General features: G+C 43.5%; 1 protein-coding gene across 2 annotated transcripts in view; it reads right to left on the bottom strand.

Annotated features, from left to right (window-relative positions):
• Nucleotides 1–1,308: 1,308 nt before the first annotated feature.
• The window catches only part of LOC147615706 (defective in cullin neddylation protein (DUF298)), a 48,460-nt gene continuing 23,563 nt past the window's right edge, over nucleotides 1,309–26,205 (bottom strand). The window contains exons 5-9 of one of the 2 annotated variants that reach the window (XM_086778275.1): nucleotides 24,574–24,657; nucleotides 24,415–24,475; nucleotides 23,945–24,058; nucleotides 1,935–2,000; nucleotides 1,309–1,701 (exon numbers count right to left, since the gene is read on the bottom strand). In XM_086778275.1, coding sequence (XP_086634401.1) covers nucleotides 1,939–2,000; nucleotides 23,945–24,058; nucleotides 24,415–24,475; nucleotides 24,574–24,657 — 321 coding nt within the window. In that variant the 3' untranslated portion in view covers nucleotides 1,309–1,701; nucleotides 1,935–1,938. The remainder of the gene's footprint in view (nucleotides 1,702–1,934; nucleotides 2,001–23,944; nucleotides 24,059–24,414; nucleotides 24,476–24,573; nucleotides 24,658–26,205) is intronic. The other variant, XM_086778274.1, reaches the window with a different exon arrangement.

Here is a 26,205-nt window from a genome sequence, read left to right as displayed (position 1 = left end):
ATGCCAAGATACATGAGTTCTTCTTTCTTGTCCATTACATCTCCCACAAAGGAATACATGAAGATGGAGAGAAAGGTGAAGTTGGCAACAAACTTTGTTCCCAAGTGGTGAAAGCATGCAAACTAGACGAGGGATTCCACCATGGAATAGATTGAGCAAGGTGTATGTCAAGCATGGTATGACTATATAGCAACGAGCTTGACAAATAATCTCTTTAGAATGGTGTAAGAAATGAGCACTCACTACATTTTAACATTCATCTTCCCATATAGCTACTTGCCAATATAAAGAAATGTGTGCAAACGAGATATAATGCATGGATGAAAGACCGGCATAAAAAAAGTAGTACCTTTATAAATGATGAGTGTGAGGAAATTAGATGTGATTACAATTGCTTATTATTGACCATGAGTAATGTACATAACTTTAAAAACGTACAATTTCATTTATATACTGTCCATCGATTGGTGCTCCAATTATTAGTAATGAATGTTAAATTGAATTTCTCGGAGGATTGTGACTATTCATGATCAACACATGCATGGCAATAAGCTTTCAGCATGACATAATGTAGTCAATAATAAGCAATTATGAGGAGGCATAACTGTACAAACAATAAAACAATCCTAAGGACACAGAGAAGTTAGTAAATAATCTCTAAATATATAGTCTTAACTCACTGTTTGAAGTGCATTTCCAATGGGTTTTGCTCCATTTTTGATGTCGCTCCCACTCGGTTTATTGACCGCCTCACATGTATTAATCCTCATTGGGAATCAATACGTGCATAATCATCTTCCCTTCGATATAGGCATGATGCTTAGTGTGGCTAGATCACACTGTATAAAATTTTGCACACTCCCGTCAAACCTTATGCATGAGATTTGTAACCATGTCCTTCAACCTTCTACATACCAAAAATCTTTCTCACAAAAAGTGGCACTTTTAATATATTTCTAGCATAATTCAGTTTATTTTCTTTTTTCTTTGAGATAAATTTTATGAGCATGAGGTAACCAAATCATCAGTTCTTGTATATGTTAGAAATTCAAGACAATGGATACTAATCAAACACAAACCAGATCATGATGTAAAAAATCACCAAAAGCAAATATTGGGACGAATCAATTTTGATAGAAGGTAAACAATTGTGATGTGAATCTTCTGTGTGAAGTTGAGGGGATGGTTATAGGGGTGTGTGCATGTGTTCCTCACAACAAAAGGAGAGAGAGAGAGAGAGAGACAGGGAGAGACAGGGAGAACAGAGGAAAGCAGCAATTACACAAAACTGGGAACACTACTCTTTGGTTGCATGAAATATCCAGTTTAAAACTTCAATTAATAACGGAGTGAGAAAAAGATAATGTTGTCTTTTGAAATTTTCTGGGTTGTTTATCCAGAAGGCCACTCTTAGCCCGAAAGTGGGTGGTGCCATCACATATCATTAGCCCAGCAGCATTCAATGTAAAGTTTAACATGATCTATAGTAGCCCATGATGAGCTCGAAATGCCTCTTTGATAAAAACCTAGTGATGGATGCAATGGTATACCCTTGAGGCATGTGAATGGGCTAAAAATGGGGTCCGAAAGAGAGGCTTCGAGCAAAGGTACTAATGCTTATTTTCGAGCCCATTCAACATAATTATCCAGCAGCAAAGGCCAAGCTTGATTCTCATCATAGTTGCTCAAGTCGAGATTGACCTGCATTAACCACCAAAGAACAGCAATAGAAGCTTTAATTTCAGTATTGAGAGAGAGAGAGAGAGAGAGAGAGAGAGAGAGAGAGGTCTTTTAACTTCACCATATATGATCCATATATGATGGCACCAATAATTGGGACTAAAACCCAGCATCTCTCTGATGGATATACCGATATGCCAGAGCCAGAAAAGAGCAACACAAAGAGAAGGTGCAGGTATAGAAATGAGCTTCACCTCATCACAAAACCGCAAATAGCCACTCCATTGGTCTAAAGTCAAAACTTTGTATTCTTTCTGTTCCTGCATGTTTATTTCAGAGAATCAATAACAGTACATTTTGAAATGCGTATGCACTCAACAGTAGAAAGCTGCTTATAAAAGCTCCTTGCATGTGGCTCCATATAGCATTGTGACAATTTGGTAAAATGGATGCTAAACAGCCTACTTGAAGCTCAGTTGGACAGCGGAGCCCAGTGTGAACCTTATTAAAAAAACTACATGCAGAAAACTACACATGAACAACTGAAGCTCAGTGTTAACCTTATGAAGAAGCTAACATCCCCCTTCACACTCAATGTAAGGTCTGGCACAAAGTGTGACCACAAACAGTAACCAATACAGCTTAAATCAAAACTCTTAGGCTGGCAAGGGCTTTTCAAGGGCTAGCAAGGGCTTTTCAAGCTGAATACTCTCTTTGGTGTGCTCTGGGCATGGAGGTGTGAAGATTTGAGGCTGTGGGGGTGATTTGGGACTGTGCAAGGCTGTAAACAGCATACAGCAGGCTGGTTGGCCATCTTCGAGAGCTCTACAAGGCTGGTCCAACCTCTTTGAGGGTGTCTACATACAACTAGGCACCTTGCAGAGTTGTATCTAAAGGATACAGGTTATTTTGGGAGAATCTGTCGCAAAAAGCTGTAGACTTTAGCGACCGAAGTCTTTCCAAGCTTCAACTTGTGCACAAGCAGGGCCTTGGGCTTCTAAGATCCTGTGGCAAGTCAACCGTGAGGTTCACGGGATATTGTTTTTCTTGTATTCATCTTTGTATATGGAAGAATCAGGTGCAGACCAGTGGTGAGCCCCAGGCACCCGCAAGATTGTATGTAGTAGACTCCTTTTTGGTAATCTAACCAGGGGGTCAGCCCATCTTCTGGCCCCTAGTGTGGTGTACATACAAGATCTCTCTTAATTATCTTTTACTTGTGGCTGAATTATATCATGGTTTATGCTTAATCATGGAATACAGTAATTGAATTCCGTGTATCACACTGCCCTTTCGTTACATCCAGTGGTGGGCACTCAAAGGCCAGATCTGGGAGAGCATAAGGGCAGCCAGATTCAGCACAAATGCAGCCATTTCGAGCTGCAGGACATCACACAGTAGGTGGCCATCCACAGCAGCAAAACGCCTCAGAAGGGCGCCACCAAGAAGCCAAGAAACCATAGAGCTCTATGAGATCTACCGAAACTCCATGTTCTACGCATTTGTACCTGTCCCATATGCACGCAAAGAAAAACAAACACACCTTTGTGTTCAAGGACTAGGCGAAGGTTTCATCCTTGCATGATGGAGGAAAGGTGGGTGTAACCAATTGGCTAGGGCAGCATTTGGCTTCCCTATCTGCCCCCTTTGTCCACAAGTAGCCAATCGTCTCGGGCAATGGTGCGCTTCCCTATCAGGAGAAAACATGGTCCACCAACATCAATCTCTACAAGAGCATAGTGGAACCATATAGGATAGAGAGAGGTGAGGAGTGTCACGACCTTGTGTTTTTCTCTGGACAAGATGCAGGTGTGCACGGGGACATGGTGGACAGTGTGAATGGCATCAGGTTGGAGTCAAAAAGGGAGCCCATATGTGGACAACCCCATGTGTGAAAGGGGACAAAGGATTTTGGAGGGGACAAAGGTTTAAAAACCTTTAAAGTTATTATAAAGCCCTTCATTAAAGAAAGACGTGGCCCTTATGCTATTTTGGGGCCACGTGTGCTTTTTGGGAAAAAGGGGGGCTGGCAGGCAAGGAGGCGCCTAACTCTTGTTGGGTGGTGTGCTTTTTGGAAGAAGTGGGCTGCAAGGAAGCATGGGGATGAACAGCACATAGGCTTTCTCTCTCTCTTGCTAAGAGTCGACTGCAGCATACCCACGTGTGAGCTTTTTGGAAAGAGGAGATGCTGGCTGGACTGCGTTGGCTTTTCTATCTCTCCCTCTCCTTCTCTTGCATACCGGCAGACTAGACTGTGTGGTTATACAGGACTGCAGGGATAGGCCGGCTGCTGCAGGACTGGAGGCGGCACATGTGCAGGTACAGTCCACGTGGCAAATCTGTACAGCTGTTGCAGGTTGGCTGGCGGCTGGTACAGGTGGTAGTTGCAGGTCTGTACGGACAGCAGGAAGGTACTGCTGGCGGGCTGCGCTACAGGCAATATAGGCGCATCTGAGTGTCTATTTATGCATGCTTTTTGGAGATTGAAGGCTGGCTGCTGTGCTGCGCTACAAGACAGAGTCACAGGCTTCCTTTCTCTCTCTCTCTCTTGGCAAACAGGTGGTTGCAGGCAGTGCTGGACAGAGCAGCACATGTTTTTCTCCATGCACAAGGGGCTGGACTGCAGGCGCAGAGGGCTGAAGTTCATGCTCTTTTGCACAAGAGATGCTTACAGGTTGGTTTCTCTAGACACACAGAGGCTGCCAGGGGTGTGCTTTTTTGGAGGACGCCGTGTTTCTACAGAAAGGAGGGGCTGGTTTTCCATGAACATAGACATCATGTCGATGGCGTTCATCCGATGGAACTTTTAGCTTCTCTTTGCTTTGGGTTCGGGACTGTTTTGGGACAGTTTATGGGCTGTTTTTGCTTGGCTGCAAATTCAGTAATGTACTTGGGTTTCTAGCTACAAGTACAGGTCATTTGGTTGTGTTTCTTGGCATGGGAGTGAAGCAAGCTCGCATGGCTGCGTGCTCATGGAGCAGATTGTTTTCTTCCTGCTAGAGAGGAACAGTGGGATCTACAGTTATGGACATCACTATGTTGCCAGATGTTTCATGAGGGAACAGGTAACTAGATGTATGCTGTTGTTGGCACTGTTGTTGAATGGTGCTATGAATGGTTCTGTATGGAAACAGGACAGAAGTTTCAAAGGGAAACAGGCCTAAGGGTTTCATGTGGAAACAGGTCGTAGGTTTTCTCGAGGAAACATGTTTTTGGGTTTCTCCAGGAGATAGGTCACATGCAGGCAAAAGGGTACAGGACTGGACACATGTTTGGTACAGCCTTGCTACTGACAAGACAGGGGATAGGGAATCCATGACAGAGATGGATAGTGCCCTTGGAAGGTAAAGAGGGTTGGTACAGGTGTGTCGACTGTATGGTATGCTGTGCTGTGATACTCTTTTGAGAGACAGTTTGGGAGTCTGTGTTGTGATGCAGAAGCACTGGATGTGTCAGGGTGTGATGCTGTTCATAGTGTGAGAGGCTATGGATGGTTGTGGCAGCCTTGATCATGGGAGAAAGCTTCTGTATGCAGACTCAATGTTTGAGAGTCTTTTGAGGTGAACAATGGCTGGTGAACAATGGCTGGACTTGTTTGTGGATGCCGAGTGGACAAGAAGCCAGATGCAGGTTCTTTGCAGGCTTCAGGAGTTCTATTGGGACGGCTGAGTTACCAGCCTTATATTGTAATCAAAGCTCTTTTAATCAATTAAAGAAATACCGCAAGGGGCGCCACTGCGATTTGGGGCCAATCGGTGTCCGTGTACTATTTGCAGGAGCACTCTAGCTCCCCCTGTTTGTTTTCCTTTTCTAGGTCCTCAATGGTGTTGAAGTGTTTTATGTGCGAGTGTTTGTTCCACCGCCCTTTGGTTTCTGAAGGCCGGTTTACAAGGTTCCGTTGCTGGGACACATCGTCGACTTTCTCAAGGAGGCGAGTCCGTGGTTGCTTTGGTCGGGACAATCGCCAACTTTCCTAAGGGGGCGAGCTCGTGGTTGTCTCATGAGAGTCACATCAAAAGCTTCAACATGAGGAAAGTGAAAAGGAAGTGCAGGACACAGTACAGGATTGTGTGTCTTTGCCTGTAAGAGGTGAAGAGCAACAGCTGAAGATGAAGCTCAGGAGAAAAGACACCAAGGACAAGAAGTAGTCGGCCAAGAACAAGAAGCAATTGAAGTGGTATGGTGCAGGAGATGCGTTGAAGGCTATGGCTTTCGACAGTTTGTCACCAGTGCTATCTTCATAGAGGCTTCATGGGTTCGGAAGACAGTTTCTTTCTATGTTAGTGGTGATCTACTATGCTTCATCGAGGACTTGTGCTTACCACTTGGGTGGAGTGCAAGCAGGTTTTGGGTGCCTGAGGATGTATCAAATGAGGCTCAGATGGAAGTGGAGGAACTTGACGAGGTTCTTATTCCTGAGCATATACTGGCACATAAGGAAAGAAAGGTACAGGGTAAGGTTTTCCGTCGCTATCCTGTGAAGTTCAAGAGCTGTTCACTAATGGATACGAAGTGGATGGGATGCGAAGTGGATGGAGGAGGGTGACTTAGCAGATTCACCTCAGGAGTTGCAGCTTTATCTTGATACCTATGAGTTGGAGTCGACTCTTGTTACGGCTCATTCAGGTTCAGCAGAGCATAGGTCTGGAGCATTGCCTGATGCTCAAGAGGGAGGTAGCACCTCCGCTCCCTTGTTGTTACACACAGGCTCAATTGTCATCTAGGAGTCGCTTGGTGACATCTTTGTATTCACCCGAAGGTACTGAGGCTGACAGTACATCTGCTTATGGGACTTCTATGATATTGTGTACTAGTCACATGAGATGGTGGTTGAGTATGGTTCACAGTCGCGCGCACCTGGAACTCTAACTGCAACTATGGATAACTCTATGGAGGACATAAGTCTTGCGAGCAGTCCTAGAGTTGGTTTGGTTCATGGAAATATGGATCGAACTCTGTTTGTGCATGTATGCATACACTTTTTGAGGTAGAGGTATTTTTGTATTCTGGTGCCATTGGATCCTGGTACCATTGAGAATACATTGGGAAATACTCTGCATTGTGTTGACTGCTTCATGTATGTTGGTATGATACATCAAGTGCTTTATTATGTTCATGGATGCACCACTGGGTGTGACTCCTGCGGGATGGCCATGAGACATATGTGGGAAAGTACTTGGTAGATGTAGTGTTTGGATGCATTGAGTGCTTTCATATGCTCATGTTTTACCATCAGTCGTGGGTCCTGCGGGATGCCCATGGGCGTAAGGCTTGCGAGCAACCCTTAGACTGTTACTTTTGGAGTAGGTAGAGCATTTTGAGGAGCATATTGTTTGCGAATGCATGTGTGTCATGCATATGTTTGTCATATGTAGAATGATGCATGGTTTTGTTTTTGGCTAACACAGGTAACGTGTTTCCATTTGGTTTTAGACTTTTGCTGTAGGTTCTGAAGGAACAAGCAAGAGGACAGTGTGGCTTATTGTGCAGGATGATTGTTTTATCATCCAGATGCATTGGAAGGCCATTGTTTTTGCCATATGGGGTGTCTTTGCTCATGAGATGCTTTACTGTGCCATTGAGTGCAATCGAGGACGCTTGCCATTTTTCAAGAGGGGGGTATGTCACGACCTTGTGTTTTTCTCTGGACAAGATGCAGGTGTGCACGGGGACACGGTGGACAGTGTGAATGGCATCAGGTTGGAATCAAAAAGGGAGCCCATATGTGGACAACCCCATGTGTGAAAGGGGACAAAGGATTTTGGAGGGGACAAAGGTTTAAAAACCTTTAAAGTTATTATAAAGCCCTTCATTAAAGAAAGACGTGGCCCTTATGCTATTTTGGGGCCACGTGTGCTTTTTGGGAAAAAGGGGGGCTGGCAGGCAAGGAGGCGCCTAACTCTTGTTGGGTGGTGTGCTTTTTGGAAGAAGTGGGCTGCAAGGAAGCATGGGGATGAACAGCACGTAGGCTTTCTCTCTCTCTTGCTAAGAGTCGACTGCAGCATACCCACGTGTGAGCTTTTTGGAAAGAGGAGATGCTGGCTGGACTGCGTTGGCTTTTCTATCTCTCCCTCTCCTTCTCTTGCATACCGGCAGACTAGACTGTGTGGTTATACAGGACTGCAGGGATAGGCCGGCTGCTCTGCAGGACTGGAGGCGGCACATGTGCAGGTACAGTCCACGTGGCAAATCTGTACGGCTGTTGCAGGTTGGCTGGTGGCTAGTACAGGTGGTAGTTGTGCAGGTCTGTACGGACAGCAGGAAGGTACTGCTGGCGGGCTGCGGTGCTTGGCTGCAAATTCAGTAATGTACTTGGGTTTCTGGCTACAAGTACAGGTCATTTGGTTGTGTTTCTTGGCATGGGAGTGAAGCAAGCTTGCATGGCTGCGTGCTCATGGAGCAGATTGTTTTCTTCCTGCTAGAGAGGGACAGTGGGATCTACAGTTATGGACATCACTATGTTGCCAGATGTTTCATGAGGGAACAGGTAACTAGATGTATGCTGTTGTTGGCACTGTTGTTGAATGGTGCTATGAATGGTTCTGTATGGAAACAGGACAGAAGTTTCAAAGGGAAACAGGCCTAAGGGTTTCATGTGGAAACAGGTCGTAGGTTTTCTCGAGGAAACATGTTTTTTTGGGTTTCTCCATGACAGAGATGGATAGTGCCCTTGGAAGGTAGAGAGGGTTGGTACAGGTGTGTCGACTGTATGGTATGCTGTGCTGTGATACTCTTTTGAGAGACAGTTTGGGAGTAAACAGTTTCAATAGAGAGAAAACAGAGGAAAAAAAAAAGCATGGTTGCTTTTGGGTCGAAAGAGAGAGAGCGAGAGACGTGATGGATTAGCTGTTGCAAATTCGCAAGCGCAGGCTGGTCGTGTGCTAGTTGGAGGCGCATGCATGCAGTAGGCTAGGCCTACGTAGGCAGTCGGCCAAGCCTACGTAGGTAGCCGCTTAGGCCAGGCGGGCAGCGCCCAGGCCAAGCCTACGCAGGCGCCCAGCCCAGGCCTACGTAGGCGCCTAGGCCAATCGGGCAGGCGCCCAGGCCAAGCCTACGCAGGCGCCCAGGCCAGGCCTACGCGAGGCTGGCGCAGGCGTAGGCTGAAGTGAAAGCACCGGCAGTACAGTCGACGACGGCAGCAGCGTGGGTGACGTCTGCAGACAGGCAGCCGGCGGTGCTAATCCGGGAGGGAGGGAGAAAAAAAACACAAAAGCATTTGATGCTTTTGATATTTTTTAGATTAATTTTTTTTTAAAAAAAAAAGTTTAAAAGCCCTCCACGTTTAAAGGTGTTGTTTTTTTTAAAGAAAACAGAATATATATATCCATATATATATATATATATATATATATATATATATATATATATATATATATATATATATATATATATATATATAAAACACAAAAGCAAAAGCTCAAGTAGCTTTTGGGGCTAGTTATATAAACCCCTTAAGTGGGCTTCTTGCCACACATCTCTCAAGTTTTCAAGCTCTCAAGCTCTCAAGCTCTCAAGTGCCCTTGCACTTTTCTTGTGCAAAGATCGAATTTTCTCTGGACTTGTCTTCTTCACGATGTCGACCCAAGAATCAGAGTTGGAGCCCCTTGTCGAACGCGAAGGCTTGCCGGCTACGGAAGATACCGATGCTGATCTTTTTGACGATTATGTGTCAAAATCAGATTTCCAAGAGTTCAAAGTAGCTCTCGAAGCTTCTTCGTCAGAACGTCAGACACAAATTGCAGCCCAGATGCAAGCTTTGCAAAACTCCATCGCTCTCTTGACCACTACCCTCTCTACTCTATCGGGTATGGATACCTTGGCCTCTGCTTTAGGCCCCAATATTACTCCAGAACAGTTCAAGGGCGAGCATAAGCAGCGTACCAAGGAGATCGTGGACACTTGGCTACATAAGTGGCAAGTTCACTTTCAGTTTCATCCATATGATGATGGAAAAAAGATCCAGTTAGCAGCAGGTTTCCTCTCCGGCAAAGCTTTGCTTTGGTGGAAGGAACTTAACCCTAAGCCAACGACTTAGGCACAATTCAAAGACGTCTTCAAGAAAGAATTCCTCAAGAAAGAGGATGATTATGATCAGCACCTCACTTATGAGGTCTACCTCCAGAAGTTTAGGGACTTGCAGATGAAAGCTACAAAGATGGATCCCACTACTCTTTTGGGGTTCTTCGTAGCTGGTTTACCAGACTCATACCGTTTATAGGTTAAAAATAACAAATGCAAAACATTGGACGAAGCCATTCATTCAGCTCGTATCTATGATGATACAATGGTCTCTTTCAAGTGGAAACCCGTTACCGAGCAAGGGAACAAGCATAAACGAAAGTTCTCCACATCGACTCCTTAGGGCTTTAAAGCTCAAGAAGGAAGGACATTGTTTTATCTGCAAAGAAAAAGGACACATGCGTAACGAGTGCCCAAAGCAAAAGGGTGCAAAGACCAACGCGGGACCCAAGCCAAAGACAGCTAACCAGTTGTCTTTGACAGGTACGTCAATTACTGTACTTTCTCGCCCTAGTACTTGTTCTGATTGTCTGTTCAACTCTAAAGTATTTGGCTTGCATGATCTTCTTCGCGTTTATGGAGAAGTGAATGGCCATAAGATTCACATTCTTCTAGACCCTGGCAGCTCACACAACTTTGTTAACTACAAACTTATGCAGAAATTGAGTCTTGATACAACACCCACCGATCATACCTATGAGGTACGCCTACCTACGGGAAGGCAAGTATGGGATCGAAAGGTGAAGATGCTTCCAATCCAAATTCAGGACTACAAAGATACTCTAGAATGCTATGTTATGCACCTAGAAAATGTAGACTTGTTATTAGGGATTGAGTGGTTTAAGACTCTTTAAGTCCAGATAGATTGGTCAGGTCATATTTTTTCTTTTCAGCATAGGACATCCAGTATAGTATTTTAGGTGATTGTATTCATCCCTCTCAGGGACCTCTTGTAAATACAATTGATTTTGGAAATATAATGGATTCTTCTTTATATACCTCTTTCCATTGTGTATTGATTCCACTTTCTTCATTTCTCATACCTTCCATGGATGTCAATCAATTAAGTGTGTTTGAAAGCAAAGAATTACCGAAGATACTTGATTCGTTTCAAGATGTATTTCCTAAGGAACTGCCATCAGATTTACCACTTGAACGGGCCGTAGATCATCGTATTGACTTGATCCCTGGTGCCCATCCTGTTAGTATTCCACCTTACAAGATGAGCCAAGCTGAGGAAGATGAGTCGGCTAAACCACTCGAAGATTATCTGAGGATGGGCCAGATCCGTCCAAGTAAATCACCTTGGGGTGCACCTGTGTTGCTTAGGAGAAAGAAGGACAATACCTAGAGAATGTGTATAGATTATAAAAGATTGAACAAGCTGACAATTAAGAACCGTTATCCTCTCCCTAGATCAGATGACCTGATTGACCGGTTAGCAGGAGTGAAATATTTCACGAAGATAGATTTACGTACTGGCTATCACCAGATACGTATTCATGAAAGACATGTCGAAAGAACCGCCTTTCGGACTAGGTATGGCCATTACGAGTTTCTCGTATTACCTTTTGGGTCAACCAATGCTCCAGTCACTTTCCAGCAAATGATGAACGATCTTTTTCGTGAACATTTAGAGAAATTTGTGGTGGTGTTCCTAGATGATATTTTGATATATAGTCGTACTCTTGAGGATCATGTTAGACTCCTCACGATTGTCTTATCTATTTTAAGACAGAATCGACTATATGCTAAATTAAGTAAATGTGAGTTCTTTATGACCGACATCATTTACTTGGGACACAAGATCACTCAAGATGGATTGAACATTGACTATGACAGAGTTCAGAAGGTTCTGGACTGGCCTATACCGTGAACAGTGAAACAACTTCGTTCTTTTCTCGATTTTGTTGTTTTTCTACGGAAATCTGTGCGGGAGTACTCTCAGCTCACACTACCGATGACCGACTTATTGAAAGGTCGTGGACGTAAGTCAAATCAGCCTATCACTTGAAATAACGATTTGGATATGGCCTTCAGAATTTTGAAAGATAAAGTCAAGGAAGCACCTATCTTAGCCTTACCCGATCCTAGTCGGCCTTATGTTCTTGAAACTGATGCCAGTGACTATGCTATCGGGGCTGCTCTATTTCAAGATGGTAGACCGGTTGCTTTTGAAAGTAAAAAGCTAGACGACACTCAATCTCGTTGGCCAACCCTTGAGAAGGAGCTTTATGCTGTGATTCATGCTCTCAAGGTTTGAAGACATTATTTATATGGCTCCAAGTTTGTGGTATTGACTGATCATCAGTCAAACAAGTATGTGTGTGATGCAGATGATTTGAGAGGAAGGAAAGCTCGTTGGGCTGAGTTAATGCAAGATTTTGATTTTGAGATCCGTTATAGGAAAGGGTCCATGAATAGTGTTGCAGATGCACTTAGTCGAAGTTGAGGTGAATACTTTGTCGTTCACCGAGATTTCTACTGACTTATTTCAGTCATTGAGAGGGCTTTGCAGGACTGATAGTTATTTTGGTCCATTTTGGCAGAAAATCCAAGACGGGAGCTCATTGAGATTGACCAAGACTCGATGTTTGAACAGCCTACCATTCAGGCTACAGGAGGCCAGTGGATGATTCGGAATGGTTTACTATTCCATAATGACACAATTTGTGTACCACAAATCCCGGACATTAGGTCCAAGATTCTTAAGGAGTGTCATGACGCCCCTTCTGCTGGACACCCTGGGATACACAGGACACTATCGTTAGTGAAACACACTTTTTATTGGCCAAAGATGAAAGGGTATGTAGAAGATTATGTTCTCAGCAAATTTGTCAGGCAAATAAAGCTGAATGCTTTAGACAGGCTGGGTTGTTGCATCCTTTGCAAATCCCAGGTAATAAATGGGAAAGTATTCCATAGATTTTATTACCGGATTGCCAAGAACACATGAAGGCCACGATTCTATTTGGGTTGTGGTAGATCGCCTGACAAAAATGGCTAGATTTTTACCGACCCAGAAGACTATTACAGCTACGCAATTAGCACGGTAGTTTATCGAGCAATTGTTTAGACTGTACGGGTTATCGCAGGACATAGTCAGTGATAGGGACTCTAAGTTTACGAGTGATTTTTGGAAACTTATTTTTGAGAAATTGGACAACTTTGAATTTGAGTTCCTCAGATCATCCTCAATCTGATGGCCAGACTGAAAGAGTGAATCAGATTTTGGAAGATATGCTTCGCGCATATGTATCCAAAAGACAGAGTTCATGGGAGGATTATCCTATGTTAGAATTTGCATATAACAGTACTAAGCATACGAGTATAGGTTTTAGTCCTTTCATGTTTATGTATGGTTTTCAACCTAGATCACCTGTTACAGTAGGATTCTCAGGACTTCAGCATGATGTAGCACGTAATTTTTTGCAAGATATGCAGGAAATGTTACAAGTTGCGAAGGAATCTATTAGAAGTGCTCAAGACCGAGACAGATTTTATTCTCGTTCACCCAGAGAGTTCTCTGAAGGAACGATGGTGTATTTGCGGGTTCCGAAAGATTCCGAGACTTTACAGACAGGTCGATCTCCGAAATTATCCCCTAGATACTGTGGACCATTTCGTATTACACGACGGATTGGTTCAGTTGCATATGAATTGGATTTACCTTCTCATGTGAAAGTCCATCCTGTATTTCATGTCAGTAGACTTAAGGAAGTACTGGGTGGAACAGATCAGTTAGTTACTCCTCAAGAAATTATAGATGTCGAGGACATGACATTTGTTCCGCACGAACCTGAAAAGATTCTTGGATTTCGTGAAAGAAGATTGCCTAATACGCTTATCACGGAATACAAGATCAAGTGGAAGGATCGTGTTGAGGAGGACGCTACATGGGAGACATTAACTACTCTTCAGAGAGATTACCCTGGCTTTTTAGTGAGCTCAGGAGTGAGCTCTTAGAGGAAGGGGAGTATGTCATGTGCACAGTGTGTATCTACCGTGTGCTACACGCACGCAAGACTAGCTTCGAGGTTTGGGGAAGCTTGGAGCTAGGCAGGCTAATTGGCGAGCTGAGTTAGGGATAGACTTATGGGCGAGCACCCAAGTGTGGACGCTCGATGACCGGCCAAGAGCCTATAAAAGGGTGGCCAAGGTTAGTCATTAGTGATATAGAGAGTCTCGCGAGTTTGTGAGAGCTCTATGGACTTGGAGCCTAGATCTAGTGCAGACGTGCACCTGCTTTATACAACCGAGGCCGGCAGCAATCTCGAGGTCCGCGAGGGCAGCTTCGTGGCGGTATGGGACATATATGTAGCACTATTGGGGTTAAGCAGGGCTGCCCACTCTCACCTACACTCTTTGGCCTATACATTGATGAGATCACAATATTTGTGGATCGTTTCGGAGGTAGAGATTCACCATTGGCTCAGACAATAGTACTGATATTGCTATATGCTAACGACATTGTCTTGATCTCAGATTCAGCTGAGGGTACTTAAATGCATGGACAGATTTTGCATTGAGAGAGCGGCTGTCATGGTTGGGAGGTGAGTCAGGCCTGCACCCCCTTGTTTGTTTGTTTGTTTGTTTGCAAGATTCGAGTCTCGTACCAAGAGCGTTCCACGAGGCGATCCTTGGGAATTTGACATGTCCACCGTGCCAGTTGAGCATCCAGAGGCAAAGGAGCTAGTTCCAATGCCCGCAATTCTTGAGGAGGCAAAAGTGGATCCATCATTGGAGACAACAGGTCTAGTAGCCATGCTATTGGAATTCGGAGCGGTGTGTGGAGCAAGTACGCCAGAAGACCTCTACCGGTTTGGAGTTAAGTAGGAGGGTATGTCACGTGTGCACTCTCCCGAGTGTGATGTGGACGAGTACATGGACCGATTCTTATTTTTGTTAAGGACTATTGTGTCAAATCATTGTAATATTGTCTCGGCGTCCAATGGGAAGCCAAGTGTGGATAGTGTATTGGGCTATTGTAAGGACACACTTCGTCGGACATTATTATTAGGGTTGGTAGAGTTGGTAGCTAATTAGGTCATCTTTCTCTACTATGTATTGGGCATGAATTGATTCGTAGGTGATTACTCAATCATTGAGAATGTCACCATTTGGCCACCCAATTGGTCCACCCGTGCTTTCTCATCATGTATGTACATTGGACTGGCATCCATGGCAGTTGTATATGCCGGGGATTGATGCCACTCATGTGATACTGTGGAATTGGCTTTCCATTGGGACTTGCACCTTTGTGTACATGCCCAGAAACACTTGGTGGTTTGGTGTTCCATTGGGTTTGGTACCTCGTGTACTTGCCTGGTGCACGTCTATTTTGGTATAGTCTCATGAACAGGGATTGTCCATACCAATGCTGCATTGCATAGCATCTTTATGTGCTTGCTTGCAATTGAAATTGCATGATGTTTTCATGCTTGCTTGACCAATGTGTAGTTCCACGTAAGGGAATGCCCGCCTGTGAACTGTACATGTGAAATTGTCTGTTAACATGGTTATGTGGCATGTGACAAGTGGTAAGTATTGGTCTAAAACCTAGCCTTAGAAAACACTAATTTATAAGTGAGTGTGTACACACTCCATTAAGTTTTGGGTGACCAAAACTCACTTATAAATTATGACCAGCCATGTGTTCGCACACACTGATGTCCCGAGGTGGACAAAACTCAAAATGTCCACCGCCCAAATCTTATCCCCTTTGTACTATAAAGGGAGCAACTAGTCATGTGTCCGTTCTAGCTTGAACAAGCACCTACCTGACACCTAGAGTGGACAACTCACCACCTCACTCTTTCCTCTCTCTCTAGAAGTAGGCGTCTCCTCCATGAGGCCTCTTTGGCTGTATTTTCTGCACTTTCTCCTTCCCAACTCCATATCCAAGCTTGCTAGGATGTTTTCTAAGCTTCCAAGAGTGTTTCCAGGTGCTGTACACTCTCCTACACATTCCCAATGACTGAAATTCAGCAAAATAGCTCTTATTTTTGCTGTAATTTCTGGTCTTTTTGCTGAAAATCCTAATTTCAACCTTCCTTTCTCAAGTTGAACCATAGGGAAAGCTTTCCCAAGGTTTCCTTCATCCACTTGAAGACTCTTGTCGTGAAGGATTGCGACAAATCGAAGATTTCAACACTCCAAGTGCTTCCATTGTGAAGACTTCCGTTGTCATCGACTCTACTTACAATTGGTAAGCTTTTATGCTTAAATATAGAAGCAAGTAGCAGGAGGGAGGAACCGGACTCCAAGTGTTCTCTTGTCCTGCGTGCTCTCTTGCAGATTGTTGCTACCATGTGTTGGTGGAACAATAGAGAGTAGATGGTAGGGAACATGGGCACTAGAGAGGGAAGTGTGAGTTGCAAGTCTACACCGACAACCACATTGTTTGCAATACTGTATTCATATGCATTGGTATGAAAATCTGGTCAGAAATGCCCATGACACTATGTACTTGATTCTCCCAAGATCAATATACTTTATTTGAGGGAGGGGCCGGCCGTTCCAGCTCATTGTGTGTCTCTTGTCAATTCAACAAATTACTTCTTGTATTGAGCATGTTGTCCATTAAATCTTGGTGTATTTAAGTGTATTAATTAGCATTGTGTCCAACCAAGTTACATTGGTATCAGAGCATACGGTTTTGTTTCACTTCTATCGTGAAAGATGATCACCGTGAACACTAGCTATCTCTACACTTAGGACACTATGGACAGCTATACAATGAATGTTGGAGATGCTAACACAAGAGGCGGGGACAATGAAATGCATGCCTCCAATGCTTTACAGAATGAGCAAACTAATGTGGTGCAGATTAGGGAACATGAATATGCAGGACAGCCATCCCGTGGCAAAGAGAAAATGTAGGAAGAAGAGTCCATAGTCTTAAGGGCTGAACTTACTTGTATGTAGGCTCTTCTCTATGCACAACAAGAAAAATTGAAGCTCTAACGCCACGTGGATTCATTGGTACATGGCCGTTTGAAAGCCAAGAAAGTTGAATCTTATATGGATCATGCCATGGCAATGATTGCTCAAGAGTTGCACATGCAAGCGAGGGATACAGCACGTGCATACTTGGCTTGTACCGAGAATGCCTATGCAGAAAAGGCAACCATCCCATATGTCTTGGAATCCCTAGAGGTGCCCGAACAAGAACTTATGTCTAAGAGAATGAATCTCCATGCTATGGGAGAGGAACCATCGACGACTTTACGCCATGCAGAAGAGTACCTCATGTAACCCGTGAAGGATGCGATGTTTATGGCAGTGGTCAAAATGTATATCAAATGCCATTGCCGGCGGCTGAAAATGTGCATGCACAACAAATGCAACATGGGCTGCAATTTTTTATTGGTGCAGGTATTCCGCGTATCTCTCATGCCACTCATGCCTTCGAGTGTGCTCGTGAGAGAGAAGCTATAGATGAAAATGCACCAATGCATGTTAAGGGGCCAGCCATGCCTCATGCTTACAGAGCACATGTATCTATGCCTAATGCATCACCTTTTGCTCCTAAAATGATGCCAGTCACCACAGGGGCTGTCCCAATGGACAAACATGCGGGAAAACATGTTGAGATGTAGGCTAATGCATCAAAGCCTCGTGACTTCAAAGCCGAAGACAAATCTGTGAAGTTTGACGCATATCATGGGAAATATGATACATCAAAGGCACTAGCTTTTATTGCCCAGTTTGATATTGCTTTCAGTGATGAGGATTTCACTCAGAAATCCATGATCCAGCATGTAAGTATGTTCATGAAAGGCACTGCTGTCCATTGGTGGCTCACGGAGAAGCTCTCACCGAATCTTGTTAGATCATGGGAAGAGTTCAAGGAGAGGTTCTATGCCCAATTCTTTCCTCCCAATGCATTGAATGAGATAACAATGAAGTGGGATTGGGTGAAGCAAATGAGGAATGTATATGTGCAAAAGTTTTGGAAAGTGCTTTTGGAGTTGTCTCCATTTATGCATGTCACCAAGGCGGAAAGGAAGAGAAGGTTTCAATCGGGATTGCAACCCGCGTACAAAGCAGGACTACAAATGTATGTTGGTCACACCTTACATCAACTAATTGCAGCCACCCTTGCCACTGAGCAATTGGAACTCAAATTGAGTCGATCCAATAAGACTAAACCCTCATTTCAAGGCAAAGAGAGGGCTATTCAAAACCTGCAAAATAATGGACAGCCATCTAAAAAGGACCAAAACCAAGATATAAATGGTCCAAAGGCTGAAAATAACTCCACCAAAAAGTGTCCCTTCAAAGTTAGAGACTCTGGTCTCACTCCGGAGCAGAAAAAGCAATATATGAGCGAAGGGAAATGCTTTACTTATGGTAGCACTGAGCATATTGCAAATGCATGCCCAAACAAGAAGAAGTGTGATAATGCGAATGCATCAAAGCCCAATGTGAATATGGTTCCAGATGTGCAAGGCAACACTTCACATGATAGTAAAGACAGGGTTGTATGTAAAGCTTGGGGACAGCTCAAGGATCAGTCCACTTTATTTATGTTTGATGATTGTGTAAATGAGAACTTCATATCTACATAGAGGCAACTGCTTTGGGTATTGAAGTCGAGGACATGGATCCTCATATTGCAACAGGGACTGCCTTTGTTGGTAGAGAAATGCAGGTTATATCTATTATTGGCAAGTTGCGCATACACATTAAGCTATGTGGATCATGAGGATTTTCAAGAAGCGCCTTTGAATGGCTGTGATCATAGTCACAGGGAATGGGCATTTTTAGACTCGAGAATGTTGGGGATGGCAACATCTTCCCGTTCCCATTCCTGTCCCATGTCACTCTATAGTCATACGGAATGGCCACTCTCAATCTTTTCCGTCCTCGTTCCCCGTCCCCATTTCGCGTCCCATGTGACTATGGCTGTGATGTATTGCTAGGAAAGCCTTGGCACACTCGCATTGATCCTTGCAAGGCTTACAAGACCAACAAGATCAACTTACAAGACCAACAAGATCACCTTCACGCATAAAGGCCGAGAGCATGTAATTGATACTGGTGAAGAGAGTGATACCATTCCCCTTGTATCTCATGTGCAAATTAAGAAAGTAATGAAAAAGAGTGTTTTTGCGTACTTGATTTTTGTATGGGATCATGTTGAGGAAAATAATGTGCATGTAAACACTCTTAGTAATGATAGGTTGAAATTCTTGCAAGAGTACAATGATTGTTTTGCTGATGAGTTACTAAATGAGTTGCCACCCATACGACCGGAAGATCATCACATTGATCTTGTGCCAAGTAGCTCACCACCTAATAGGCCACTCTATTATGTAAGTGCATCCCAAACAAAGGAGATCATGAAACAGGTAAACGAGCTTCTTGAGAAGAGTTTGGTTCAGCCAAACTTTTCCCATATTGTTCGCCCGTCCTCTTGGTTCAAAAAGAAGGATGGATCCTTTCGTATGTGTGTGGATTATAGAGCTTTGAATAAACTCACCATCAAGAATTGGTTTCTAATTTCACGCATAGATGACATCCTTGACAAGTTGGATGGATTGGCATCCTTTAGCCAAATTGATCTTAAGAGTGGGTATTATCAAGTGTGAACATTTGGACTTTATGAGTATCTTGTTATGCCTTTTGGTCTTACGAATGCCCTGGCTACATTCAATAGAATGATGGATTGCATATTCCGTGGGTACAGGAAATTTACAGGTGTCTTCTTTGATAACATCCTTGTCTTCTCTCGAAGACCGAAGAAAAGCATAGAGCTCATTTGGCTTTTTTTTTGAAGAACTCCGTAAGCATAAACTCTTCATAAATGCAAAGAAGAGTGAGGTCTTCTTGTCAGAGATACATAATCTTGGAAAAGCTCATTTGGCTTTTTTTTTTGAAGAACTCCGTAAGCATAAACTCTTCATAAATGCAAAGAAGAGTGAGTTCTTCGTGTCCAAAGATGGAGTGTGGATGGATCTTGCAAAGATTGATACAATTTGGAATTGGCCCGAATTGAGATCGGTGTATGAGATCCGTAGTTTTCTTGGATTATGCTCTTATTATCGCAGGTTCATTCGGCACTTTGCATGGATTGCTTCTCCTTTGCATGATTTGACAAAGAAAAAGGCTACATTCAAATGGACTAATGTAGAGAGGGATGCATTCCTCAAATTGAAAGATGTAACTACTCATAGTCCAGTGTTGATCATTCCGGATTTGCAAAAGCCTTTTAGTGTGGAATGTGATGCATCTGGAAATTGCATAGAAGCTGTCCTAAATCAAGAGGAAGATACCGTGGCTTATGAGAGCCGTAGATTGCATGATGCAGAGCTCTCTCTTGGTATTTATGAGAAAGAGCTCTTGGCTGTAGTTCATGTACTTACCATATGGAAACATTACCTTCTTCGGGTTGATTTCACTGTAAAGACAGATCACCAAAGTTTGAGGTATTTTCTTACCCAAACTAAATTATCGGAGAAGCATATGAGGATGGCCAATTTCCTCTCTATGTTTTATTTTCAGATCTTACATACTCCAAGAAAGAAGAATGTAGTGGCAGATGCATTGTCACTAAAACCGTATGTAGCAGCTATTTCGATTGCCTCTCATGGAGACTTGTCTGCCATGAATGATTTGTAGCATACGGATGCTGAGTTTGCCACTATTTGAACTGATTTGATGGCTGGTCATGCACACGTCTCATATGTGATCAAAGAGAGTTATCTTATGAAAGATAATTGCCTATGTGTGGTGTCTCACATGAGGCAAAAGGTTTTGGACGAGTACCATGCTCCTCCATATGCTGGTCATGGAGGCATAATGTCTACTCCACACATGATTGAGCAGTATTTCTTTTGGCCACGTATGCGGAAGGACATAGAGGCACATGCATGTGCATGTACCAGCTGTCAAAAGGTGAAATTTGATGGGCAAAAGGCACCATGTTTGCTTCAGCCATTGCCTATTCCCACGCAGCTATGCGAAAGTATTACAATGGATTCATTATGGGCTTGCCATGAACCCAATAGGATAATGATGCTATTTGGACAATTGTGGACAGGTTTAGCAAGCAAGCTCACTTCTTGCCGGTCAAAAAGACCATCAAACCTGAGCATATGGTTAAAATATATCTTACAGAAGTGTTCAAGCATCATGGAATGCCAAAGTCCATTGTGGGGGATAGAGATCCCAGGACTACAAGTCTCTTTTGGCGGGCCTTATTTGATAACATGGACACCAAATTGGACTTCTTATCAGCTTATCACCAATTCAGTCATGTTGAATCTCTTGGAATATTATGTGGCGGATCAAAAGTCTTCTTGGGAGAAGTACTTACCGATTATTTAATTTGCATACAACAACATGGTGCATGCATCTACCAGATAGACCCCGTTTGAGATTGTTTATGGTAAGGTGGTTTTGCCACCCATCCTTCGCACAAAGGATGAGATATTTGTAGCTGATGAGTATGTAAGAGACTTGGATATTGCTTTTGCCTAGGTGCGAACAACCATTGCAAGGTCACAAGACAAGCATAAAAAGGCTGCCGACAAGTATAGAAGGCAATTAGATGTTAAAGAGAATGATTTGATATTGCTGAAATTTGAGAAAGCAAGGCTTGCAAAGAGGCTTGGCAAAGAGGGTGCATATCCTAAGCTTGCAACCAAGTACTATGGGCCTTTTCGAGTGATCGAGAAGATCAATGAAGTGGCTTTCAGATTGGCATTGCCTAGTCATTGGTACATACACAATGCTTTTCATGTGAGTCTCCTTCGCAAGTATGTAGGGCCGGAGCCTAGTGAAACGGTCATTGAGGATCCACTAGAAGTGGATGAGCTTGAGGTGATTTTGTGGCCAGAGCCGATTGTGTATCACAAAGAACGTAAGCTTGCTACAGGCAAAGTTGTTAGGCGTTACCCTATGAAGTTTAAGAACTATCTTCCCATTGATGCTAAATGGATAGATGAAGAGTTCTTCAAAGATTGCCCGCATTTGCTTTAGACATATTTGGATACTTTTCAGTTGCGGACAACTATTTAGAAGCCAGGGGGGATGTCACCATTCGGCCACCCAATTGGTCCACCTATGCTTTCTCATCATGCATGTACATTGGAATGGCGTCAATGTCAGTTGTATATGCAGGGGATTGATGTCACTCATGTGATATTGTGGAATTGGTTTTCCGTTGGAACTTGTGTCTCTATGTACATGCCCGGAAATGCCTGGTGGATTGGTGTTCCATTGGGTCTAGTACCTCGTGTACTTGCCTGGAGCACGTCTATTTTGGTATAGTCTCATGAACGGGGATTGTCCATACCAATGCTGCATTGCATAGCATCTTTATGTGCTTGCTTGCAATTGAAATTGCATAATGTTTTCATGCTTGCTTGACCAATGTGTAGTTCCGGGTAAGGGGACGCCCGCCTGTGAAACGCGTGTGAAACTGTATCAAGCTGGTTGCAGATGGCAATCTCCATGGCCTAGCAATGTGTGGTGACTCACAGTTTCTCGCACAAGCATATGTCAATTCACTCCTTTTTTTGAAAAAATAGCCCTGCTGATGTGAAAGCACTTATGGATGCATTGTCTCTTTTTGGCTTGGCTGAAAGATTACATGTTAACTTTACAAAATCTAAACTTCTTTTGCTGAATGCATACTCTTGGCATGAGATATTATGGCCAAGATAAATCTTATCGCTAGATCAGCCTATTAGACATCTGGGCTATCCCATAGGCTGGTTGGTTTCCCTTAAGGATAAGACATGCTGGGTTTTACAGAAATTGAATCACAAATTGGATTATTGGAAGCTTTCCACATGGCCTCTGCATATTCGACTCCAGATTGTTCAATCCATTCTTATGGCCTATGTTCACTTCTACTTGCCTCTTTTAGTTTGGACCAAAATAGATATTGACACTTTCATGTCGAGAGCTTTGCAATGTCTATGGAGAACCACAGCTAATAAAAAGACGCTCAGGCTATTAAAAAAGAACTTGTTTGTATGCCTAAGATGCATGGTGGTTTAAATATTCTCAACATGCATTATCATGTGTTGGCCAAAAAAGCCACTATAATTGCTGATTTTCTGCGACAAAAACAGCCATGGGCAATAATGCTAGCCACCTTCTGTGTAAATAATCGAGCCATGGCATTTGGCAACTGGATTCATACACACTGGGATATTGTTCTTGGTCTTTTTTATGGTAAAATACCTGGTTGTTCCTATTCCACCAGGCTTATTCATGATTGGAAACAGATCCTCGCACACTTGCATTGGTCTGGCACGAATGGCAACACTGGAAACTCTCTGGCCTTGGAAAGGATACACTAGAGCAAAGTCTTTGAGGAACCACTAGCATTATTGGAATCTTGAAAGGCTTATTTTCTATCCACCAAAGGTATTTGATATGTACAAGATGTTATAGATGCAAATGGACACGTTCTCAACTTTCCTCAAGCAAATCGTCAATATGATTTGGGCATGCATCACAGACCAATATGGCAAGAGATTATGCAGCTAATGCAGTCTATACAACCCGTTCTGCCGCTTAACGCACAAAACAGGCTGATGGATTGGAAATTATAAGCCTATCTCATTTGATCAGTTGACTGCAACCAAAGCATATAAGCTGATTACTCCTCCCCCATGGAGCTTTGGCGGATATCTAAGCCATTGCGTTGGTGGAAAACATGCCTTAATAGAATTTGGAAAAATAAACTCCCTTTGAAACAGAGTCTTCCCGTGGAGAAGCCTAGTTGGGGTGCTTCCTGTGGGTATCCTACTGGCCAAGAGACACATTCCCTCACCACACTGTTACAAGTGCTATCATGCACGAGAAACGGTACCTCATTTGCTTTGGTGTTGCTTCTCATGCTCTTCTTGATAGGCTTTCTGGATTTTTGAACGCTCGTTTTCCTGAATTATCATACTACTCACAGTTTCTTGCGTGGACAAGATTCTGGGCATTATGGACTCTCTGGCATGATAGAAATCAGCGAGTCTTTACAGACCGATCAGTTGATAGCTATACTTATTTTAGACACTCTTTGCGTGAATCTCTCTAGGACTCTTATGCCTTGAGATCACTACTAGGCAATTAGATGTGTTTTTCCACTGTTTCTAGCTTGTCCTTCCTCACGCACAGCTATGATTGTACCATACCTTGAGTACTTCATTAGATAGTGGTTTCACAAAAAAATAAGTACTCGTTTCATCAAAAAAATGAAATCTAAATGAGCATGTGTCGGTAATCTTGCCTAAACTCAATACCTGCAAGAACTGTATAAAAGATGAAACCTGAGGCTGATTACCCAGAACCAGGTCCAACATCTGACAAGCTGTCTCCACATCCAATGTCTTTTGGCGAGGTTCTGAATGTAGCAAACACCATGATGAGCCAACAAAAAATTTCAGTATAATGCACGGGAAGCAGTTCTCAGATTTTATAAGAAGCATTCTTAAACATGGGAATGGGCAGCACACAGCACATCTTGGGACATCATGGGATTGGAGAGGGCTGATAATAACAGGATATGGTGACAGCTGCAAAGAGCTGGTCCTTCCATCTCAGTAAATTCAGAAAATTTTCCGAAAGTTCTGCGTTTGGCTCACATTCTGAGGAGGAAGCATTGCAACAGCAAAGACCACCGCCAACCCAGGAGCCATGACAAGATGCACAAATTTTCTCTAAAATAAGAAACTCATTCAAAGTTAGGAAAAAAATTACCGGTCAAGCAATATTGGAAAGAAAATGTGTAGAAGTCCCTGAAAACGTCAGGATTTGCCACCTGGTAAAATCAAAACAAGTTAGTAATAGATTTACATGAAGCAAAGGTTTTTTTTTCCCTTTCAATTGAAAGGAAAATAAAAAAGGGTAAGCCCCTGCCTCATGCTGTAACCCAGGCAGTGCTTTCTTTAGCTTGTCAACAGTATCCACTCGCATTGCCTTCAAACCTTTACGCCATTCTTCCTGCAGCTCCATAAAAGCAGTGAGCTTGCCTACATTTTGTCTTGGGCAGGAGAAAGAAAGAAAGAGAAACTTTTATTAACGTCTTCAAAAGACCACAAGGGTCTATGAGACAAAAAAGGTGTTACAAAGTATCCAAGTGTTAAACTGACCCTGGTAAAATAGAAAAATTAAAACTTGGAGAAAAGACTACTAGGTACAAATACAAGTAGCATCCTCAGGAATACATCATCAAGAATACAGCTGTGTGCCTGTCTACACCCCTGCAAGGGCTGTCTGTACTGAAGTTCCAGCACCCGCCTCTACTGTACTTGAGGCTGCTGATACTGTACAGGCCGGCTGAACCCTAAAGCCGCCTGGCCATACTGTATCCACAGCAAGAACCTAACCCTAAAACGACTGCTGGCCGAATATTGTGCCATACAAAGGCATGTTTTGCTGATTGGAGGCCGCCATATTCCTATGCTTGCTGCTGGTGGGAGCCGTGCCATGTACCTGCTATTGGTGATTGTCTTCTAGCCGATTTTTACACCCAAAGCATCTGTATGGTATTGCTATGGATCAAAAAGAGGCATACAATTGGTTACCTTCTTCCCTCACTACTGTTTGGAAGACATCTCGGCTGGACAAGCCTTCTACATCATCAGGAGGCCATATCTACATCATACTTACTTCTTGAGGGCCTCAATGATTCTTGGATTGCATGAAAGACTCTTGAAGGCTGCCATCTTTCTTGGCATTCACCCAAGCACTTGTGGAGTGTAGTGTGTCGGGAACGTGGAGCCCATTGGAGACGTGGAGTGTGTTGGATTTTCTGGAGACCTATTGGTTAGCTCCAGCCAGCAGCACTCTTTTGGATTGCCGCCATTTGTGGACTTGACTCACCGGGATGTTGTATCCATTTTGGGATTGGGTATCCATTTTTCAATTGGACATCATACACTTGTCAACTAAAGACATCTACCGTGTATTGTTACTTGGACTTGGATTTGGATTTGGACTTGGATCCAGACTTGGATTTGGTTATTGGATCTGGTACTAGCCCGGTGAGAGATTCTTGTGTGTCATCCTTGTGGTGTGCTCAGCATCAGAGATCTCGTGTCTCGACACCGACTTCAACTTGGGATTCTACATGAGCATATTTGTTTGCTTTGTATTCATAGATGTATTGATCCTGGCCAGCGTGCCCCTTAATAAATTCCTGAAAGGACGTGGGGCATGTTCCCCGCTTAGTGTGGTGTACTGTGCAAAGATCCCCAATCCCTTCTCTCTCTCCCCCCCTCTCTCAATATATCTTTCTCTCTTGGATACGTGGTTGAGTTTGTCACGGCATGCCCCGCTGGGCTAGCACTTACATTTCTCACATATGCCCTTTTGTTCTCTCTGTAATAACAAAATTCAACACAGACCTTTGCATCTTGAGGTTGCCCTGCAAAGTAGGGGATGGGGGAGAACTGGGTGAAGAGGAGAGGATAGAGAAGGGGTAAGGAGCTGCTGGATTTGAAGATGTCTAGAAAAGTGGTGTGTATTACCTGATGCTCCTTTTCTGCT

This window comes from Cibotium barometz, chromosome 39 (assembly GCF_041138505.1).
Source record: "Cibotium barometz isolate CiBa-2024 chromosome 39, ASM4113850v1, whole genome shotgun sequence".
Taxonomy (NCBI): Eukaryota; Viridiplantae; Streptophyta; class Polypodiopsida; order Cyatheales; family Cibotiaceae; genus Cibotium; species Cibotium barometz.
Note: the sequence above shows the minus strand (reverse complement) of the source record. Positions and strands in the feature narration are given on the sequence as shown.